Source organism: Salmo salar, chromosome ssa21, assembly GCF_905237065.1.
Source record: "Salmo salar chromosome ssa21, Ssal_v3.1, whole genome shotgun sequence".
Classification (NCBI taxonomy): domain Eukaryota; kingdom Metazoa; phylum Chordata; class Actinopteri; order Salmoniformes; family Salmonidae; genus Salmo; species Salmo salar.
Genome location: NC_059462.1, coordinates 22,342,400 through 22,364,425, shown reverse-complemented (window position 1 = coordinate 22,364,425; position 22,026 = coordinate 22,342,400). Strand labels below are relative to the sequence as shown.

General features: G+C 41.5%; 2 protein-coding genes across 6 annotated transcripts in view; one reads left to right on the top strand and one right to left on the bottom strand.

Moving 5' to 3' along the window:
• Positions 1–301: 301 nt before the first annotated feature.
• On the bottom strand, positions 302–7,305 carry fundc1 (FUN14 domain containing 1). Of its 3 annotated transcripts, none has more exons than XM_045704540.1 (5): positions 7,222–7,305; positions 2,426–2,585; positions 2,041–2,116; positions 1,650–1,778; positions 302–1,460 (listed from the first exon to the last, which is right to left on the bottom strand). In XM_045704540.1, exons 1-5 carry the CDS (start codon positions 7,259–7,261, stop codon positions 1,383–1,385), a joined length of 483 nt encoding a protein of 160 aa, XP_045560496.1. In that variant the 5' UTR covers positions 7,262–7,305; the 3' UTR covers positions 302–1,382. The 3 variants fall into 3 exon arrangements, with proteins under 3 accessions (XP_045560496.1, XP_045560495.1, XP_014019943.1); XM_045704539.1 differs by lacking the exon at positions 7,222–7,305 and adding an exon at positions 3,098–3,830 and having other exon boundaries at positions 1,633–1,778; XM_014164468.2 differs by lacking the exon at positions 7,222–7,305 and adding an exon at positions 3,098–3,229.
• kdm6a (lysine (K)-specific demethylase 6A) overlaps positions 5,300–22,026 on the top strand; it is a 104,309-nt gene continuing 87,582 nt past the window's right edge. For 2 of the 3 annotated variants that reach the window (XM_014164464.2, XM_014164463.2), the window contains exons 1-5: positions 5,301–5,806; positions 5,940–6,003; positions 15,037–15,145; positions 16,451–16,500; positions 20,603–20,661. In XM_014164464.2, coding sequence (XP_014019939.2) covers positions 5,637–5,806; positions 5,940–6,003; positions 15,037–15,145; positions 16,451–16,500; positions 20,603–20,661 — 452 coding nt within the window. In that variant the 5' untranslated portion in view covers positions 5,301–5,636. Of the gene's footprint in view, positions 5,807–5,939; positions 6,004–15,036; positions 15,146–16,450; positions 16,501–20,602; positions 20,662–22,026 lie in introns of all 3 variants that reach the window. The other variant, XM_014164461.2, reaches the window with a different exon arrangement.

Here is a 22,026-nt window from a genome sequence, read left to right as displayed (position 1 = left end):
GGAGCGTGCTGTTATCTTGCGTTGCCTGGCAACAGTGCAGCGTCAGAATCTATTGTTGCAACATTTTAGCAACATTCTAAGAAAATTGTACTACCGCACAGAAACATTTCGCTACATTGTAACATTTTATGTATAATACACAAGCTAGACATAGTAATGATGACTAATTTGAAAGACGAAATCTGGCTGATTAAGGTAATTTAACTCAAATAGTTGGACAGGCAATTAACTGCACCTTAAATTCATAGCTGTAGGAAGGACAAAGACATCCTTTCATCTGAAATTAAAAAGAAAACCATGATTGCTGCATTGTCTTTTATTAAGGATATATACACAAAGTACAACAACACTGTCATTCAATAACAAAGGTAAATAGCTTTCCTGTGAAAGAGAAGAGGCTACACTACCTCTAAGCAAATATTGCACTGCTTGTAAAGACAAAATAATATATTGTCATAGTAATCCTAAATCACTCAATATAATGTGACTGAAGTATTAATTCATACAATGAAAATGACATGTCATAGTTTCCTGAGCAACATGATGCACTGCATGACTTGAGTATACTAGCGGTGTAGGACTATTGACAAAAATAACAATATAAACAAATGAACTGGAAAAGAACTGGACCCAAATGTAATTAATAAGGTCCAGAATTACAGCCCAATAAGGTGTGTACCTGTAACCAATGCAACAGTACACTGTACATATACTGTACATATTCCTCTACGGGATGCATGGAAGTCTGATGGACCACAAGGTCGATCTCAATAAATACAGCTTAGATTGCAGTGTGTGGCGTCTTCCTATCCGTTTTACATACATGTACATACATACTTTGATCTCCAGCACCCACTCAAAGCCATTGAATGAGTATGTTTCTATCTTTTCATATGATGAATACATGAATCCGAGCGGGACAGGACCACTAGATCCCATGTACAGGATCACAACACCTGTGTGCTCTAACAGAGTGTTGATTAACTGTTTTGTAGACCAGTATTTCCCACAAGACCCACTGACTCCTTTTAGGTCATGCCCGATTTTCTTGAATCAGAGCTAAAGCCTGACTAGAAACATGGTTTTGTTTATTCGGTGGAGCAGCAGAAAATCTTGGTTACAGTTTCAAGTAGCACTAAAACCATGCATTTAGCATTTACATGGTAGATACATGGGTAGGTATTGTGTAACTGTAGGTACACATTACAGAGTATTTACAACTGCACTACCCTTTTGTGGTTTGTGTAATTACACTTTGGCTCATTTTGATATATTGTGCTCTGCATCTGTTCTTGTTTTCTCCACCACCATTTTAGATGGGCGCGACAGACCAGACCTCTCAAAAAAAGCCTTAATAAACAGCAGGTCTCTATTTTTATATCTTAGGATGCCAGTCCAAGCAAGAAGCCTCCGAAGAATCCACTGGTGATGATTACGTTTGTCTTCACAAACTCTGTGGACTGCAAGAGAGAAAGACAAATAAATATGCAAATTTCATCAATTGAATTAGTAGTATGTACAAGTAAGCAGAGTCAATATTATGTTGATAGGTGTAGTTAAATTCACATTGCTTTGTCCCTTGTAGGATGAATAAAATACTGCATTATTAAATGTTAGACATGTTATGTTTACCAGCTACAGTGGGCTACCTGGTCAATAAGTGAGTTAAACTCTGGTACAGCCCTGTCGGCATTCTTCTTCAGGTGTCTCTTGGCTTTGTTGACATCCTTCTCCACTCTCTTCCAGTCCACCTGCACATAGCCACTGTGGTTGGCTATCTGGAGATTTGGAATAGAAAGTTTATATTTTCGGGACGACAAAGACCCAGAACAAAAACATAATGTACTGTAATCCATGACAATAAGTATTGTGGCTAATAATGATATTCAGACAGTCCTATGAAATGTGTTTATGAAACATTCAGATGTGCTATTCATTGATACATCCAAGTCTAAGCTCCTCTTTGCAGTGGGTGGCCAGCTGACAGAACTCATTTAGACTTTTATACTATAAATCAAAACCTTGTGGTGAGTTCCTTACCTGTAATAACAGGAATCCTCCACCCACAGCGGTGGCTGCAATCTTCCCCACCTTCTGGAAAATATATCCTGCACACCTGCCAGTGAGAGACAATGCAAAACTCAAATGACACCATATCCCCCATAAAGTGCTCTCTTTCCCGTGTCCAAGGGCATTGAAATATTTGATATTGATTTATACACTTTGTTCTGTTGGAATTTAGAATTCCCAAATCAAAGCTTTTGATTACAGAAGATCTTCTACAGAAGATGCCTTTGTATTTTGACCATACCATGCAGAAAGCACAGTAGCATTGAATAACATGTGTGAGAGAAATCACATGATATTAAAGAACAGTTCTGAAGATGCTTAGTATAATCAATAAACCCTGGCCTGCAGGACTTACCAGCCACTCACTCCCCCCAGTGCTATTTGTGTGGCCACCGAAAACTTCTCAGACATAGGACCCGAATTGTTCCCACCAAATAGGCGGCCCCACCATTGTTGACGTCTGGCATATTCTGTCAGGTAGATCCCCTCGCATGTGTCGTCTTCATTCTCTGGGTCTTGGGAGACAAACAAAGTAGAGCTTGATGTAGAAGGTTAGAATAATTAGCAGCTGTACAAGTATTTTTAGTCATCCTTATCAGAAATGTGGTTAATTTGACCATATGCCATTGCCAATTCTGTTTCGTTTTCGTAAGAGGCAGTCTACAAAAAAGTAGCCGAACGTAAATCATGTAGGAGGAAGAGAGGATAGAATCGGCCATTTCTAGACATATTTGGACATAAGAATCAATCCGCGTATGTGGGGAAATACAATTCTAAAATGTAAAATAGCACAGCGTTATTGTAGCCACTAGCCAATCATAATCATCTTCATAGAACCTATGACGTTGATACATGGAAACAACGAGGGAGTGCGATCAGAGAGACCGAGAGAATAGGTCAAACCGTTTTTTTGGGGGCGAGTACGTTTGGATATGATTTAATGCTCGATTAAGTACATTTAAGATGCAATCATTTGTCCAAATATCGAAACATAACGGTCGTTTTTGGTTTGAGTGCGGCCACTTACCCTCTTCACGATCCGCCATTTTGGAGTTCTCTGACTTGTATGTTGACAAACGCTGTCCCATGCATGATGGGATGGTCATGGGATACGTCGTTTGCATAGTTTGTCAGACAGTCAAACATTTGAATTTCATGCATTGATTATGAAAATATCATGCTTATTTAAAAAACCTTATTGGAAAGTCTCAATGCTGTTTATCATTCAATGCAGTTGTCATGAATTTAGGATTCCTTACAAAACAAAATGTACCTTTTTTTTTAATTTGTAACTTTTAACCAAAAATGTGCCCATTTGTATACAAATTGTACAACTGCACAGAGTGAAAGCTACTGCAGAATAGGCTACTTCAGTCTGCGATTGAGGAGCAGGTTCGGTTCCCTAGGTATAATAGCTGAGTGATGTCTGTAGCCTAAATTACTCTGATGAATGTTTTAATGTTTATTTGTATGTATTTCACATTTACAATCATCTAAGTCATTTCTGAATAATATAGCTTTTGGTACTATTGTATGGTATGTGGTATGTCTGTAGTATGCAACTGGGATTCTGGGAGATGTTTTAGGATGACACCTGAACTAATTCAACATCTCCAATACCTGAAAGCTCTTGACCCTTATGGAAAAACCACATGAATTTCACATGTGATCTTATGTGAAGTTAATGTGATAACATGTAAAGCAACATGTGATAACATTAAACTACACATGTGAAAATGTGATCACATGTTGTGATCAAAAACACATTTTCACAAGAGAAATTTCGCTTGAAATCATGTGATTTTCTGTAAGGGTGAGCTTCTATGTAACTAGGCCTATTCTATGACTGCATGGTCAGTTATTATTTCATTTTTATTAAAAGCCAAAATTCAGAGTCTGTGTTTCATCTCTTCAGCAGCCAAACAATTTAACTGACACATTTTATCAGACAAACTCCAAGTGCAAAAGTTCTCTGTGTTTCTACAGTATTTCTACAATGCTAAATTATGTAGAGTTTAATCTTGGGTAAAATAATAAGCAGATTTGGTAGGCTTATGAATATTGGGCTTGCTGCCTATGTGTTTGATAACCACTATGCTTAATTGAAACCAGAAGTTTGATTTGACCCCTTCCTTTGTCCCTCATACTTCACTGCTTCCTGTTCCAACACAGTGACAGGTGGCCATCTATCTCTGCCACCATGACAGTGACGACAGATTTACAGCCCAGCCAATCTGTGGCAGCAGAGGGGGGTTGTGGGTATTCCAATCAAACTGGAAAGTGACCTATGCTCTGAGATATCATGTCTGATTGACGAAGCCATATCTTCTGGAGGAGACAAGAACAACATCCAGCAGGATCAAGACTCCCCATATACCGGATCAAAGATCAGCTCTTCCTCCAATACCCAAACCTTCAGCTTATGCCATATGAGTTGAACATTGAAAACAGCCTGAACTCCCCAAGGCCTGTTGTGTTGTGATGGGCATGTTTTGTCAGCTCCCATATGAGTATTGCAGCATCAGGCCATTAGCATATGTCTAAAGATATCTTGCCTACAATGCCATTTTGCGAAGACATACTTGTCTATGCATAAACACTTTAGGTAACGGCTGGTGGGGAATGTTGTTGAGGAGAGGACAGTCTTGGGCTGATTATACAGCAGAGAGATTGCTTGCTGTCAGTTAAGGTAAACTAAAGTGAACCTATTAGCATCAAGCAGTCATAGTGAATAGGATAGGTATGTTTATAAAAATGTATATTACACTTTAATATAAGAGGTTTATACGTGAGTATAACACTTTTTAGTGTAAGTCTATATATTAGGGATCTGTTTTATATAAATATAGGAACAGAACCCATACATACAGTGATAATAGACACTGAGATACAACTATGACAGCCATACTAATAGTGAAGTATTACATGCTATAATTTTGTAAATCACTTATTACACTGTTATAACAAGCTGATAACTCAATCCCATCAAATAGTAACACTTTAGCTTGATCCTTGGCAACTGAATTTGCTGACCTGTACCCGCTCTCGTACTAGAAACACTCAGATACCTTAAGCAATAATATACTTCAAAGTACAGTTAAGTAATCATAATACAACATGGGAAACCAATCCAAAGAACCTGAGGAGATGCGTGAAGTTGATGGTTTGTTATAAAAGTGTGTCTGATCAAGTCACATGATTACACACAGATACATTCATTGGTTACGGAGAGGAGAGGGCGTTCTTACGGTGGCGGCGTGCGTTCGCCTGTGTGACAATTACAACAACTTTGAGCTGTTCTGTGGGGGGAAGTTTATGATATTACCAAATAACGCCATATCGTAAAATCCGGCATCAACTCTACTCCATGCATTAATTGGCAATTAAATACATGTAGTATTTTGTGTACAACCATGCGAGAAGAAGGCTTTTTTGGACGGGTCCTGTTTTTCTTGAGGATTTGGCAATCACTCGGCTAAGCTACGTTTTCAGTGCTGGATAAGGTGGTGTACTTTCGTTCTTATTATATTTTGTGGAGTTTGTCGCCGCTTCCCTGTTGCTTTTTCATGAAATCGTGCGGAGTGTCGCTCGACGTTGCTGCCTCTGCTACTGCTCGAAGTCTCGGCGCTGCTGGTGATGAGGAAAATAAAATGGCGGCGGGAAAAGCGAATGAAATAGAAGAGGACTTTCCGAAGCTAACATCGCAGGAGAGAGAAAGCTTGGTCAAAATTGACAGGTTCGCGAATTAACAATGTACTTATTTTGTATATGTTTTTCTGTGTTGAGTTTTCGTGCATTCAATTCTTAAAAAACGACGTATATATCCCCAAAGTAATACGGAACCGCCTGTGTTGTCCTATACTTTGCAGTTCACTGTTTGGATTTCAGAGGCTTCATGAAGATGGCGCCAGAACGAAGGCCTTACTGTTAAAGGTATGTCACAGATAGGACCAGTCTCCGCTAGCACTCTTGATCTCTGCATATCATCTGGAATAAGTGCCAGGGACCTCACAAAACCCTTCTTGAAAGCTGGATATTTACTAAACTGAACTAAAATCCCATTCCATTAGCAAGCGGCCAGGCGGATTTAGCAAGTGAGTGAAGATTACATCATGCCCTTTCCAGTCTGAATAGTTTTATGTTGACTATCACCAGTCATGCACTTATAGTATATCACAATAGCACAGACCTGGCTTCGGAATTACATGGTAGCAAGCCAGTTAATATTATTACCATAATTTATCTTGCTGGCTATGTTAATTCTTGGGGGGCATTGCTGGCCGGTGGCTGCACACTTTTGACAGCTGAACAAACAAGACTGGTTCTAACTGGAAGGCAATAAGTTGGTCAGGAAATCATCATTCGACTGTCCGTCCCAGTGCCACCAACTTCACTTGGTGCTGAAATAGTGGTCCTGGCAATTTGTAACATTATGCACGCGCAGAAATCAACGATGGACAGCTCGCGACAATGAACGTTTTCACGGCCCAAGTTAGGAGCGTCCTGTCCGGTGTAGCTGAATAGCCAGTGTATACTTAGTTAGCTGCTGTTAGCATACCGTACGTGTCCTGTCTCATATATTGCCAGGTCATTGGTGTCAGGTTTGCTCGAATGATATGTTGTTTTGTTAATTTAACGTAATAAGTCACTAGTAATAGCTGCGGATCAGCCCAAGATGGCGGGGTTGGTGGGAGAGGAGTTGGCTAACTAACGTTAGCTAGCTAGTCCATATAAAGCTAGCAAGCTACGTTATGTCTACTATATATATATATATATATATATCTCAATGAAATGCCACCAAACTAAATTGAATATATTAGCATGATATTATTTAACTGCTAAGCATTGAAGCAAGATGAGTAACAAAAAAACGTTTTGTTTTTCGCTGCTGTTTTGATTATCCGTCGGTAGTTTGTGTAATGTAACGTTAACTAACGTTAGCCACCAGTGGTGGAAAAAGTACCAATTGTCATACTTGAGTAAAAGTAAAGATAACGTTAACTTAATAGAACATGACTCAAGTAAAAGTGAAAGTCACCCAGTAATATACTAAAGTTACTTGAGTAAAAGTATTTGGTTTAAAATATACTTAAGTATCAAAAGTAAATGTAATTGCTAAAATCTAATTAAGTATCAAAAGTAAAAGTATACCTTTCAAATTCCTTACATTAGGCAAGCCAGACGGCACCATTTTTCTTTGTCTTTAGAGTAGCCAGGGACACACTTAGACACTCAGGCATAATTTACAAATGAAGGATGTGTGTTTAGTGAGTCTGCCAGAGAGGCAATAGGGATGACCAGGGCTGTTCTCTTGATAAGGGTGTGAATTTGACAATTCCCCTGTCCTGCTAAGCATTCAAAATGTAACATACTTCTGGGTGTCAGGGAAAATGTATGGAATAGAAAGTAAATTATTTTCTTTAGGAATGTAGTAAAGGAATAGTAAAGTACAGATACCAACAAAACTACTTAAATAGTACTTCCAACTATTTTTACTGAAGTACTTTACACCACTGCTAGCCTCTGTAGGTATCTGGCTAAACAGGCTAGCTAAGGTTGTAGCTAGCTATGTCTCCAGTGTGTCATCAACATGTGCCTATCACCACAACCCCAAACAAAAGTAGTTTGCCGACCTTTAGTAATTTTTTACCCTTTTGATTCTCCGGTCTCCACCATATTATGTCATACATTTTAAGAAACAAATCCATGATTAGTTCTGCAGCAGACGAGTATTATGTCAGAGCTCGAGCTCTTATTGGTGGGACACTCAGGGGGCCAGCTAGCTCAGGCACCGACTATACACGCACTAAGCACTTTGTTTTGAAAAGTGGCATCTTTATATGAACAACTCTTTGCAGTCATTTTTTTGTGTGTTGGTGATAGATATATGAACATGTCCCATTCACATTGGAGCTTGCACCATCTTATAACTGCGAAAAGCTCAAATAATATCCAGTGTGGTCACAGATAGTCGGGGGGAGGGGAGGTTTGTGGACCACCGGTTTACCCCACATTACTATGTATAGACGCATGGCTGATGAAAGACACAGGCGTAGTAGGCCTGTTACTTTCTGGTGTACTTCTCCTTTTTGTGTATGTATTCTAAGTTTTTGTTTAGTAAATTAACCAAGTTGAAAACCATTAACCTAACTCTGTCATCTTCATAATGCAATGCTGGTACATTTATATTTATTTGACTGGTTAGGTGATGAGTCACTCTGAGACTTTGATGATTTGAATAATGTCTGATATAATGAGTAGAAATGTTGCTGATGCAGAGCAGAGAGAGCTGTGCTTCTGCTGCTGCTGAAACGAAAACATGTCACTTAAGGGGATCTGGACCACTGGGGATCCGGACCACTGGGGATCCAGCCAGCACGCCACGGAACCTTCCTCTTTTTTCCCTTTTTATTTAAACCCTCTCCTCTTGGCTTCGACACATGGCATGCTTTTAGCTGATAATTAAGGAGAGAAAACAGAGCGCTAGTGTTTGCTCTGGACCCGCTCCATAAAGAGAGGTAGAGAAGAAAAGGGTTGCCTTAAATTGGAAAGATTTGTTTGGTTACTGTACCGTACCATGTATGCACTAGTTCCTATTATAGAGAGGAACTTAATTTTTTTAGGTTCTTAATGCCAATGGATGGACTAGCAGAAAGGGTAAGCTTCATGTAGGCTGTCCTTTATTAGGGCATATTTGGGGAGGTGGTTGGAGGTACTGTAGTGCTCACGAAGCTCATCACTAAGCTAAGGACCCTGGGACTAAACACCTCCCTCTTCAACTGGATACTGGACTTCCTGACGGGCCGCCCCAGGTGGTAAGAGTAGGCAACAATACGTCTGCCACGCTGATCCTCTTTTTGTTTGTTACCTATGCAGTCACTTCGCCCCCACCTACATGTACAGATTACCTCAACTAGCCTGTACCCCTGCCCTGCACACTGACTCGATACCGGTGCCCCCTGTATATAGCCTCCTTATTGTTATTCTTATTGTGTTACTGTTTACTATTACTTTTTATTTTAGTCTACTTGGTAAATATTTTCTTGTTCTTGAACTGCAATGTTGGTTAAGGGCTTGTAAGTAAGCATTTCACGGTGAAGCCTACACTTGCTTATCCCATGTGTAACTGAGTTGTTGTTTTTGTCGCACTGCTTTGCTTTATCTTGGCCAGGTCGCAGTTGTAAATGAGAACTTGTTCTCAACTGGCCTACCTGGTGAAATAAATAAAATTAAAATAAAAGTATACACTTGTTGTATACGGCGCATGTGGCAAATAAAGTTTGATTTGATTCACTATTATTCTACAATGTAGAAAATAGTAAAAATAAAGAAAAACCTTTGAATGAGTAGGTGTGTCCAAACTTTTGACTGGTTGTGTGTGTGTATTTTTTTTCTTTCTTTGTCCTCTCTCTCCGAGGACTTAAGGCCAGTACGGTACAAGGCACCTCTGGCCCCTAAGCCCCCCCCAGGCCTTCTTTCAAACTACCTGTGAGATCTATTAACTGCTGTATTTACCTTTGAATAGTCTATTTCTATAAGAAAATTATGTCTAGCAAGCTATTCTTGTCTAGCTTTTACTGCATGGGACTCCAATATCTTAGGAGTGTTTTTTAAGGAGAGCCCAGCGTATTGCACAAGAGACAACCAACAATGCAGTTCAAGAAATAGAGTTAAGAAAATATTTACTAAGTTAAATGTTTTTTTATTTTTTAAGTAACACAATAAAATGACAATAATGAGGCTATATACAGGGGGTACTGGTACCGAGTCAATGTGTGGGGGTACAGGTTAGTTGAGGTAATTTGTACATGTTGGTAGGTGTAAAGTGACTATGCATATATAATAAACAGCGAGTAGCAGCAGTGTAAAAACAAAGGGGGGTTGTCGTCAATGTAAATAGTCCAGGTGGCCATTTAATTAATTGTTAAGCAGTCTTATGGCTTGGGGGTAGAAGCTGATAAGGAGTCTTTTGGACCTAGACTTGACACAACGATACCGCTTGCCGTGCGGTAGCAGAGAGAACATTATATGACTTGGTCGACTGGAGACAATTTTTTTTGGACCTTCCTCTGACACCGCCGAGTATATAGGTCCTGGATGGCAGGAGGCTTGGCCCCAGTAATATGCTGCGCTGTATGCACTACCCCCTGTAGCACCTTACGGTCAGATGCAGAGCAGTTGCATCACCGCCTGGTATGGCAACCGGTCAGGATGCTCTCGATGGTGCAGCTGTAGAACTTTTTGAGGATCTGGCGACCCTTGACAAATATTTTCAGTCTCCCGAGGGGCAAAATGCGTTGTCGTGCCCTCTTCACGACTGTCTTGGTGTGTTTGGACAATGGGAGTTTGTTGGTGATGTGGACACCAAGGAACTTGAAACTCTGGATGAAATTTCAAAGGAGTTGATGGAGAGAGACTGTGAGGGAGTGCTCGCGCGTGCACAGATTTTTAAAGCAACAATATTCGAGTGACAGGCTTTTCTAAAACTGCAGTTGCAGTTAAAAAATATAATTCCTTAATTACAAAACAAGGTGACCCCCAAAAGCCAGATGGAGATGGGTAAATCAGACGCTTAGTCAGTCTTTATATTACTGTATCGTAGACTATGCTGCAGCAAATGCAGAACCTACCTGTCACAAGGAAAAGTGGCCATGATGAGATGCTAGGTCTACACATGCAGTGTGAATTGCGCTCCATTCTGAGATGGTCTCTTTGTCCCCACCCTGAGTGGTTGATTCATCATGCGGAGGCCATAGAGAAGCCAGATTTAGACATTGCATGTAATTTAACAGTTCCATTTCACGCAATGCTGTTCATATAAATCATTTATTATAATTTACCGGTTTCTTGCTGTTATTTATCCCGGGAAAAGGGAGTCGTTTTGGGCGGTAAATCTCGGTAACCGGGTTCCCGGCATTCAACCTTAGTACTGTACTAACTCTCTTTGTTTGGACATTTGGCAGACATTTGAATACTAAACCTGGGTGTGTGTTTATTATTGGGCTTGAACAAAAGCCACCACATAGCTCTCCAGGACCAGGGTTGGCTGGGGGACCACTGTATTTAAAGCAGAGGTTGGAACCTAAATTATTTTCCAATTGTTTAGATCTTAACAGAAGCACTATTTATTTTGTTCCACTCCACTGTTCGGACCAGCAAAATAAAGTGCTGAACCGGTTCAAACCCCCAAAAATATAAAACTACTTTTTTTGTTCTTTCGGTTCATTTTTTAGCCTGTGAAATCCATCCATTTGATCCCCTGCTGATTTTGTACGTTTGCACACTTACAAAGGAATGATCAGTCTATGATTTTAATGGTAGGTTTATTTGAACAGTGAGAGACAGAATAACAACAAAAAAATCCAGAAAAACGCTTGTCAAAAATGTTATAAAATGATTTGCATTTTAATGAGGGAAATATTTTACCCCTCTGCAAAACATGACTTAGTACTTGGTGGCAAAACCCTTGTTGGCAATCACAGAGGTCAGACGTTTCTTGTAGTTGGCCACCAGGTTTGCACACATCTCAGGAGGGATTTTGTCCCATTCCTCTTTGCAGATCTTTTCCAAGTAATTAAGGTTTCGAGGCTGACGTTTGGCAACTCGAACCTTCAGCTCCCTCCACAGATTTTCTATGGGATTAAGGTCTGGAGACTGGCTAGGCCACTCCAGGACCTTAATGTGCTTCTTCTTGAGCCACTCCTTTGTTGCCTTGGTCGTGTGTTTTGGGTCATTGTCATGCTGGAATACCCATCCACGACCCATTGTCAATGCCCTGGCTGAGGGAAGGATGTTCTCACCCAAGATTTGACGGCACATGGCCCCGTCCATCGTCCCTTTGATGCGGTGAAGTTGTCCTGTCCCCTTAGCAGGAAAAACACCCCAAAGCATAATGTTTCCACCTCCATGTTTGACGGTGGAGATGGTGTTCTTGGGGTCATAGGCAGCATTCCTCCTTCTCCAAACATGGCGAGTTGAGTTGATGCCAAAGAGCTCCATTTTGGTCTCATCTGACCACAACACTCACCAGTTGTCCTCTGAGTCATTCAGATGTTCATTGCCAAACTTCAGACGGGCATGTATATGTATTCTTGAGCAGGGGGACCTTGCGAGCGCTGCAGGATTTCAGTCCTTCACGGCGTAGTGTGTTACCAATTGTTTTCTTGGTGACTATGGTCCCAGCTGCCTTGAGATCATTGACAATATCCTCCTGTGTAGTTCTGGGCTGATTCATCACCGTTGTCATGATCATTGCAACCCCACGAGGGGAGATCTTGCATGGAGCCCCAGGCCGAGGGATATTGACAGTTCTTTTGTGTTTCTTCCATTTGCGAATAATCGCACCAAATGTTGTCACCTTCTCACCAAGCTGCTTGGCGATGGTCTTGTAGCCCATTCCAGCCTTGTGTAGGTCTACAATCTTGTCCCTGACATCCTTGGAGAGCTCTTTGGTCTTGGCCATGGTGGAGAGTTTGGAATCTGATTGATTGATTGCTTCTGTGGACAGGTGTCTTTAATACAGGTAACAAGCTGAGATTAGGAGCACTCCCTTTAAGAGTGTGCTCCTAATCTCAGCTCGTTACCTGTATAAAAGACACATGGGAGCCAGAAATCTTTCTGATTGAGAGGGGGTCAAATACTTATTTCCCTCATTAAAATGCAAATCAATTTATAACATTTTTGACATGCGTATTTCTGGATATTTTTGTTGTTATTCTGTCTCTCACTGTTCAAATAAACCTACCATTAATATTATAGACTGATCCTTTCTTTATCAGTGGGCAAACGTACAAAATCAGCAGGGGATCAAATACTTTTCCCCCCTTGTGTGTGTGTATTTATTTATTTATTTTACATTTAGCTAATTAAATTACTTCACCAATCAGTGCGGATAGAGTAGGCAACCTAGTTGTTTACATGCGTGATAGGCTTCACAAGTCTATGGCGCAAAATGTGACAAAAATGTTGCAGGTGGGAAGAGGGCGAGCGAGGGTTGAGGAAGAGGCTTGATGCGCTGGGCATCTTGTTCTGACAGGTTATCTGAATTAGGTCCACATAATTATACCAAGGAGGAGCAACTTCTGTGGAAGAACTTTGAATTTCCTTTGAGCTAGCTAGATAACAAACTTGTTGTAGTTAATAAATCCGAAGTGACATGTGACAACTAGGCCTACAGTATCATTAACTAGCATTGAATAAGTTCATTCTTCTCTAGCTAATTAAAAATCTCTCTCCCCGTCTTCTGAATCACATTAGTAACATTAGTACAGTAGCCTATGCTTGGGAGGGGCAGGTAGCCTAAACACTCACACACTTGCAAAGATGTTCAGCTTGCAGGCAGACACGTGGTTAAAAATAATCAGTGGTTTGCTGATGTCAACATTGTGAACAGAGTGCCCCATGGTGGGGTTATGGTATGGGCAGGCATAACGGGACAACGTACACGATTGCATTTTATCGATGGCAATTTGAATGCACAGAGATACCGTGACGAGATCCTGAGGCCCATTGTCGTGCCATTCATCCGCCGCCATCACTTCATGATAATGCACAGCACCATGTCGCAAGGATCTGTACACAATTCCTGGAAGCTGAAAATGTCCCAGTTCTTACTGACCAGACATGTCACCCCTTGTGCCTGTTTGGGATGCTCTGGATCAACGTTTATGACAGACGGCTCCAGTTTCCTCCAATATCCAGCAATTTCGCACAGCCATTGTGTGGGACAACAGGCCACAATCAACAGCCTGATCAACTCTATGCGAAGGAGATGTCTCACTGTATGAGGCAAATGGTGGTCACACCAGATACTGACTGGTTTTCTGATCCACGCCCCTACCTTTTTATTAAGGTATCTGTGACCAATAGATGCATATCTGTATTCCCAGTCATGTGAAATCCATAGATGATGGCCTAATGAATTTATTTTATTTGACTGATTTCCGACTGATTTCCTATGAACTGTAACTCAGTAAAATCTTAGAAATTGTTGCATATTTATATTTTTGTTCAGTGTAAAAGAATTGAAGCCCGCACATTCATAAGCTCCACCACGTACCTTTTATTAATAAACAAACGTTTCCATCCTGCTAGGATCTTTCAATACAGTACCTGCTCTGCAGTGTCAGTGGACGCTGGACATGTTGGGTCAAATGAGGAGCACATAAACACAGCTTTACCCTAGGTTCCTGGAATACAATGGCTCCTGCACTGGGATAACAAATCTAATGAATGCAAATGTCGTTTTCATATCAAGTTGGAGTATTTGAATGATTTGAAATGGCTCAAGCAGACTGCTCTCTTTCTATGACATGCTATGGGGTGAGTGGCGAGGCTATGTCCTGGTGATGATGATAAGCTTGTGTTGCGCGTCCTTCCTATTCACCCAGTGAGGCTCCAGCCTCTAGCACACTGGCCGTTTTCTAGGAGCTACTCTCTCATTTGGCACTCACACACACACACACAAACACACACACTCACTTCCCTCTTTGATTTTCTGTGGTTCTAACTATCTGGAAGATTGGTGTGGCCGCTATTTAAGTCTTTCCCGGGTATAACCCACAGATTTGGCATGGGAGCTGGCCTGGAACCATGCAAAACGACTTGGAAAGACCTTGCATTGCCCTCTCCCACTGAAAAGACATCCGTTGGCTCTGTATGTCTGGGTCATCCTCTGCCATAAACCTGTATCTATTCTATGAGAGGATAAGTGATATGGTTCAGTGATATTCAAGCTAGGCGAGGGACTTGCGTGTTGCTCTTTGTAAATTATTAGATGGCTGTTATTGTTTTGAAGTTCCTCTTGCAATCAACACTATTTCTTGGCATTACACAGAATTTTTAGATTTAGGCCTAGATTTAGGTGTGGATTTCTGAAAGTTGTGGACCTTCCTTAGGCCACTGTCTAATAGGCTAAGGGGTGTTGAAATGATTCAAATGTAACCTTCTTCTCCCATCTCTCTCCAGGCTGTAAGCTGCTATGATTCTGTCATCCTGAAGGCAGAAGGGAAGGTAGAGCCAGAGATGTTCTGCCAGCTGGGCCACTTCAACCTCCTCCTGGAGGACTATCCAAAAGGTGAACATGCGTGTACACACACACACACACACACACACACACACACACACACACACACACACACACACACACACACACACACACAGGGTCCACACCAGACATTTGAGTTGATTGACAGATCACATCCTGAATTTAGGCTACTGCAGCCCTTTTAGTTTTGTCCTTATTGTAACAGCAATGCTTTTGTAATTGTATGTTTGGCAGAATGTAGTATTTTGACATTGGGATTTAAAGCAGCAGCAGCTGCCAGCCAGACTACACGCCTTTGGTCTTAATCTCCACAAACCATGTACAAAAAGACTGGGAAATGTATATACTAGACTGTCATGTTTGCATGTGGAGTAGGGATGTAAGAAATGTAAAAAATGTTCTTAACGTTTAAACAGCCATTTACTTATTGGTTTTCTGGTTAAAACGATAAGAAGAATCCATAAAATTCCACGTGAATTCACAGTGCATCTGCACTGCTGCCAGCAACGGTTTAGGTCTCACGGTGTGTCCCTTTCAGATGGTTAAGCATTGCACATGTACTACCTACTACATGTATTTACTGTACCTCACTTCCACATCTCAAAGTTTGCATTTCCTTCTCATTTAACTTCTCAAAGTATTGCCATACAGGACTTTGCTGCTGTTGCTTGCCTGCCTTTGCCATTTTTCCAACTTTTAAAGACAATGACGTAGTGGTGGAGAGTCGACTCCAAAATAATTGATTCCTCCACTCCTGGTACGTCGACTCCCAGTGTTGACTCCAGGCCTTCATAGCCTATCGTCTAGTTAGGTTATAACACAGGACAAATGTTTTGTGACCAGTGCACTGTGATTTTAATTTTGTGAAAAAACAAACATTTTTTTTTCTTCAGTTATGGATTTTTCTTAACGTTAAAGATCCCAATTTCGTTTAAATGTTCACACCCCTATTGTGGAGTGGTCTGCTCTCTCTGTTGTCACACTTGATTTTCTGAGCATTCTCTCCTCTGCCGTTATGCAATTCCACTGCCATTGTCTGTAGATTGCTCTAGGCTTTCTATGACTAAAAGTCTGACGGAGTTGCCTGAAGATGTCTCCCTAGTATCCTTAACATTTTCTTTTGTGTGTTTTCTGGAATGCGTGCATATTGGGAGTGTTAACTTCAAATAACGGTTTCTTTTAATGCCCTGGGCAGAAATTCAGTCCAATATTCCTTGAGGTAGTGGCACCACAATATTGAATGGAAAGAATCTGTGTTATGGAGATGGTGAAATGTAAACTTATTGTAACCCCATTGTATTTGTCTTCAGTAACTGTTCTCTTTCTCTCTCTCAGCATTATCTGCATATCAGAGATACTACAGTTTACAGTCGGACTACTGGAAGGTGAGTGGCTACTTTAACAGCATGTATCCAAGTAGGTCTAGCTGTTGACTGCTGATGACCCCTGGTTTTCTTGGCATAAAACAACTGTGATGATAATAAAGAATGGAGTTATGGAGTTAGACAAGGGCAGCTGTTCTCCAGTAGCTGGGTCACCTCATAGGTCAAACTTGGTGAAACAATTTGACCTAGCCAGGCCATCACCAGCTCTCTGGTGGTGTAGCTTCTCGGTGTTCCCAGTGTGGGTGGATAAGAGATGGATGGATGTTAAAGTTTCAGTCTGCAGTGGTGCCCATTGGAGGTTGAAATGATGTGTTGGGGGGTGTGACAGTGATGGGGGCAGATGGTGTTGGCTTTCACTGCTGCAGAGCTGGGAGAGAGTTGGAGGATCTATCCTGGGCTGGGGCTAGGGAGCTGGGACAGGGACTGTCTGGGAGAGAGGGCTGGGGCTAGGGAGCTGGGACAGGGGCTGCCTGGGAGAGAGGGCTGGGGCTGCCTGGGAGAGAGGGCTAGGGAGCTGGGACAGGGGCTGCCTGGGAGAGAGGGCTAGGGAGCTGGGACAGGGGCTGCCTGGGAGAGAGGGCTGGGGCTAGGGAGCTGGGACAGGGGCTGCCTGGGAGAGAGGGCTGGGGCTGCCTGGGAGAGAGGGCTAGGGAGCTGGGACAGGGGCTGCCTGGGAGAGAGGGCTGGGGCTAGGGAGCTGGGACAGGGAGACGGGGCTTGGGCTTGAGACCAGCGTAAGAAAGGGCTGAAACCGGAGCAGGATGGCAGGTTGAACTAAGAGGGAGAGCAGTCTGGAAGAAATGGTTCAAACGTTGACTGAACTTATGGGATAGATACAGTACAGTTGAAGTTGGAAGTTTACATACACCTTAGCCAAATAAATTTATCCTTAGTTTTTCACAATTCCTGACATTTAATCCTAGTAAAAATTCCCTGTCTTAGGTTAGTTAGTATCACCACTTTTATTTTAAGAATATGAAATGTCACAATAATAGTAGAGCATGATTTATTTCAGCTTTTATTTTTTTCATCAGAAACATCCTTACTCTGACTTATGCTTCCTCTCTGTTTCTCACCTCAGATTGTCTCACCCTTAAGTCTAGAAAGTAGAGGTCGGCCGATTATGATTTTTCAACGCCGATACCGATTATTGGAGGACCAAAAAAGCAGATACCGATTAATCGGCCATTTTTATTTATTTATTTATTTGCAATAATGACAATTACAACAATACTGAATGAACACTTATTTTAACTTAATATAATACATCAATAAAATCAATTTAGCCTCAAATAAATAATGAAACATGTTCAATTTGGTTTAAATAATGCAAACCAAAGTGTTGGAGAAGAAAGTAAAAGTGCAATATGTGCCATGTAAGATGGCTAACTTTTAAGTTCCTTGCTCAGAACATGGGAACATATGAAAGCTGGTGGTTCTTTTTAACATGAGTCTTCAATATTCCTTCTTATAGGCACTTTAGTATTGCCAGTGTAACAGTATAGCTTCCGTCCCTCTCCTCGCTCCTACCTGGTCTCAAACCAGGAACACATCGACAACAGTCACCCTCGAAGCAGCGTTACCCATGCAGAGCAAGTGGAACAACTACTCCAAGTCTCAGAGCGAGTGACGTTTGAAACGCTATTAGCGCGCACCCTGCTAACTAGCTAGCCATTTCACATCGGTTACACCAGCCTAATCTTGGGAGTTGATAGGCTTGAAGGGGTGGGTATAATTTGTGGAACGTTCCAACAGGAATCTGTTCCAAAAAACGTAAAGTAAAAGGTTGCCAACCAACAACGCATACAAAGTAGCAACGCATACAAACCTAGCTAACTAGCTGCCGAATAGGCATCAACTCACCACGTAGCTTATTCACCGGAGTGAGGACAGACATTTTTAGGAATAAACGTGACGAGTGAAAAACGCAATGAAATAGACCACTCCCTACCCGGTATCTTATTCTACCGCTATACAACTTTGTATGCGTTGTTTTTTGGCAACCTTGTTATTTACGAAGTTTTTGGAAAAGATTCCTGTTGGAACGTTCCACAAATTATACCCACCCGGCTTGAAGTCATAAACAGCTCAATGCTTGAAGCACAGCGAAAAGCTGCCGGCAAAACGCACGAAAGTGCTGTTTGAATGAATGCTTACGAGACTGCTGCTGCCTACCACCGCTCAGTCAGACTGCTCTATCAAATATCAAATCATAGACTTAATTATAATATCATAAACACACAGAAATAGGAGCCTTAGGTCATTAATATGGTAGAATCCGGAAACTATCATTTCGAAAACAAAAGTTTTTTCTGTCAGTGAAATACGGAACCGTTCCGTATTTTATCTAACGGGTGGCATCCCTAAGTCTAAATATTCCTGTTACATTGCACAACCTTCAATGTTATGTCATAATTACCTAAAATTATGGCAAATTATTTCGCAACGAGCCAGGCGGCCCAAACTGTTGCATATACCCTGGCTCTGCGTGCAATGAACGCTAGAGATGTGACACAATTTCATGTTAGCAGGCAATATTAACTAAATATGCAGGTTTAAAAATATATACTTGTGTATTGATTTTAAAGAAAGGCATTGATGTTTATGGTTAGGTACATTGGTGCAACGACTGCTTTTTTCGCAAATGCGCTTGCTATAAGAGGTTCAATCAACACCCGTTTGTCGAAGTAGGCTGATTCAATGAGAAATTAACAGGCACCGCATCGATTATATGCAACGCAGGACACGCTAGATAAACTAGTAATATCATCAACCATGTGTAGTTGACTAGTGATTATGTTAAGATTGATCGTTTTTTATAAGTTAAGTTTAATGCTAGCTAGCAACTTACCTTGGCTTCTTGCTGCCCTCGCGTAACAGGTAGTCAGCCTGCCATGCAGGCTCCACGTGGAGTGCAATGTAAGGCAGGTGGTTAGAGTGTTGGGCTAGTAACCGAAGGTTGCAAAAACAAATCCCCCCCCTGAGCAAGGCAGTTAACCCCTGTTCCTAGGCCGTCATTGAAAATAAGAATGTGTTTTTTTATTTAACTAGACAAGTCAGATTAAGGTGTAAAAAAAAATACAAAAAATCGGTGGCCAAAATACCGATTACCGATTGTTATGAAAACTTGAAATCGGCTCTAATTAATCGGCCATTCCGATTAATCGGTCGACCTCTACTAGAAAGAGCTGAGAATAGCTGTGTTTTAGAAAACTGGGTTCTAAAACCCAGCTATTCTCAGCTTTTTCTAGACTTAACACTTTTGAGGGCTGGTGGAAGCAGTATTAGTTCGTTCCTTCCCTCCTGTCCTGCTCTCTCCTCAGTCCAAGCTTCGTGGATGGTGCAGTTAGACTTCTGATCCTCTCATGTTTTGGTAGTGAAGCGCTCTGAATGGCATTGTTATGTACAATATTTACCTCTGATTGGTATTGAATGTGCAATTAGTTTTCCACTTGATTTGTGTGTTTGTCTGAGTAGGAGGTGATGTGGTTAGAGATTTAACACCTCTACCGGTTTCAGTTCTGACTATTACTACAGTTTGTTATATGAAACTGGGCCACAACAGTTACCCCTGAAAGGTGAATTTCAGACTCTTTTGAAATGAACTGAAGTATGTATTTGGGCCTCTACTCTACCAGTTACCCTATGGACATACAGCAGAGTGCACTTTAATCCTTTTAGGGATGAGGGGGCTACTGTTTCTGTCTCCGTTAACTAAACCATATCTGGTGCAGTAATTTAGTGACAGTGTTGAGATGTGTAGGTTTGTTTCACCAGCTACGTTTCTCTACCTGAGCAGCTCTGACTGGAGAAGCAGATTAACCCCCGCAGACTCCCCACAGGGAACTGGCACAGGGAGATGTTTATGTGTTAGCCATTGACCTTTGAGCCTCTGATACTTTCCAGTGAGATTGCTCAACCAGGACTTAATGTTATTAGGGATCTGGTTGGTTTCATGGCCTGTGTTGTTTAAACTTGAGTGAGTAATCAGTGTTGTTCAGTCACGACATCTTTAAAAAACCAAACCAAAACATTGATGTTTGAGAAATAAGTGCTCTGGTGCTGTTTCTGACACTCATTGTTTTCTCCCCCTCTCTTTCAGAATGCTGCCTTTTTATATGGCCTTGGTATGGTTTACTTCCATTACAACGCATTTCAGTGGTAAGTAGCTGCACATCCTGAGTATTTTCCATTGCACTCTTGTGCGTTTTATTGGCTAGAGACCTGAGACCTATATTTGCTTTACTATTTCAGCATTTAATGGCCTCATGGGCTTTGAAATGAGTCCTGAAATTGTGTGTAGTAATACAATACAATACATTTGTCTAGCTATTGTATGTTCCTTACTGTGTGTTTGCATTTAACCCTTACCTGACTTTTGGGAGTCACAGTTGAGGAATAGGCTACCTGTTATCTTGTCGTAATTACTGTGTCAGTCATGCATTCAGCCTACCAGTGCTGTCATGGCTTTATATGACGTTTTGTTTTTTGAAGAATGTTGCCATTTACTGCTTCTGCCACTTTTAGGCCAAATATAGCCTAGAACACTGCTTACAGCAAATATAGCCTAGAACACTGCTGACAGCAAATATAGAATGGGCCACCTTTGAAAATGTTATAGGCAAAGAGACTAGAGCCTGTTGGTGCTTCAGGGGATTTGGGATGAAGAACTTTGGTGACAGTTCAGGGAAAGGAAATCCTTCACTGTATACAGTCGTGGCCAAAAGGTTTGAGAATGACGCAAATATTAATTTTCACAAAGTCTGCTGCCTCAGTTTGTATGATGGCAATTTGCATATACTCCAGAATGTTATGAAGAGTGACCAGATGAATTGCAAAGTCCCTCTTTGCCATGCAAATGAACTGAATCCCCCAAAAACATTCCCACTGCATTTCAGCCCTGCCACAAAAGGACCAGCTGACATCATGTCAGTGATTCTCTCGTTAACACAGGTGGGAGTGTTGACGAGGACAAGGCTGGAGATCAATCTGTCGTGCTGATTGAGTTCGAATAACAGACTGGAAGCTTCAAAGGGAGGGTGGTGCTTGGAATCATTGTTCTTCCTTTGTCAACCATGGTTACCTGCAAAGGAAACGGGTACCATAATCATTGCTTTGCACAAAATGGCTTCACAGGCAAGGATATTGCTGCCAGTAAGATTGCACCTTGTCCGGAGAAGACAAGGTGAGCGCTACCATCAGTCCTGTGTCATGCCAACAGTAAAGCATCCTGAGACCATTCATGTGTGGGGTTGCTTCTCTGTCAAGGGAGTGGGCTCACTCACAATTTTGCCTAAGAACACAGCCATGAATAAAGAATGGTACCAACACATCCTCCGAGAGCAACTTCTCCCAACCATCCAGGAACAGTTTGGTGAAGAAAAATGCCTTTTCCAGCATGATGGAGCACCTTGCCATAAGGCAAAAGTGATAACTAAGTGGCTCGGGGAACAAAACATCAATATTTTAGGTCCATGGCCAGGAAACTCCCCAGACCTTAATCCCATTGAGAACTTGTGGTCAATC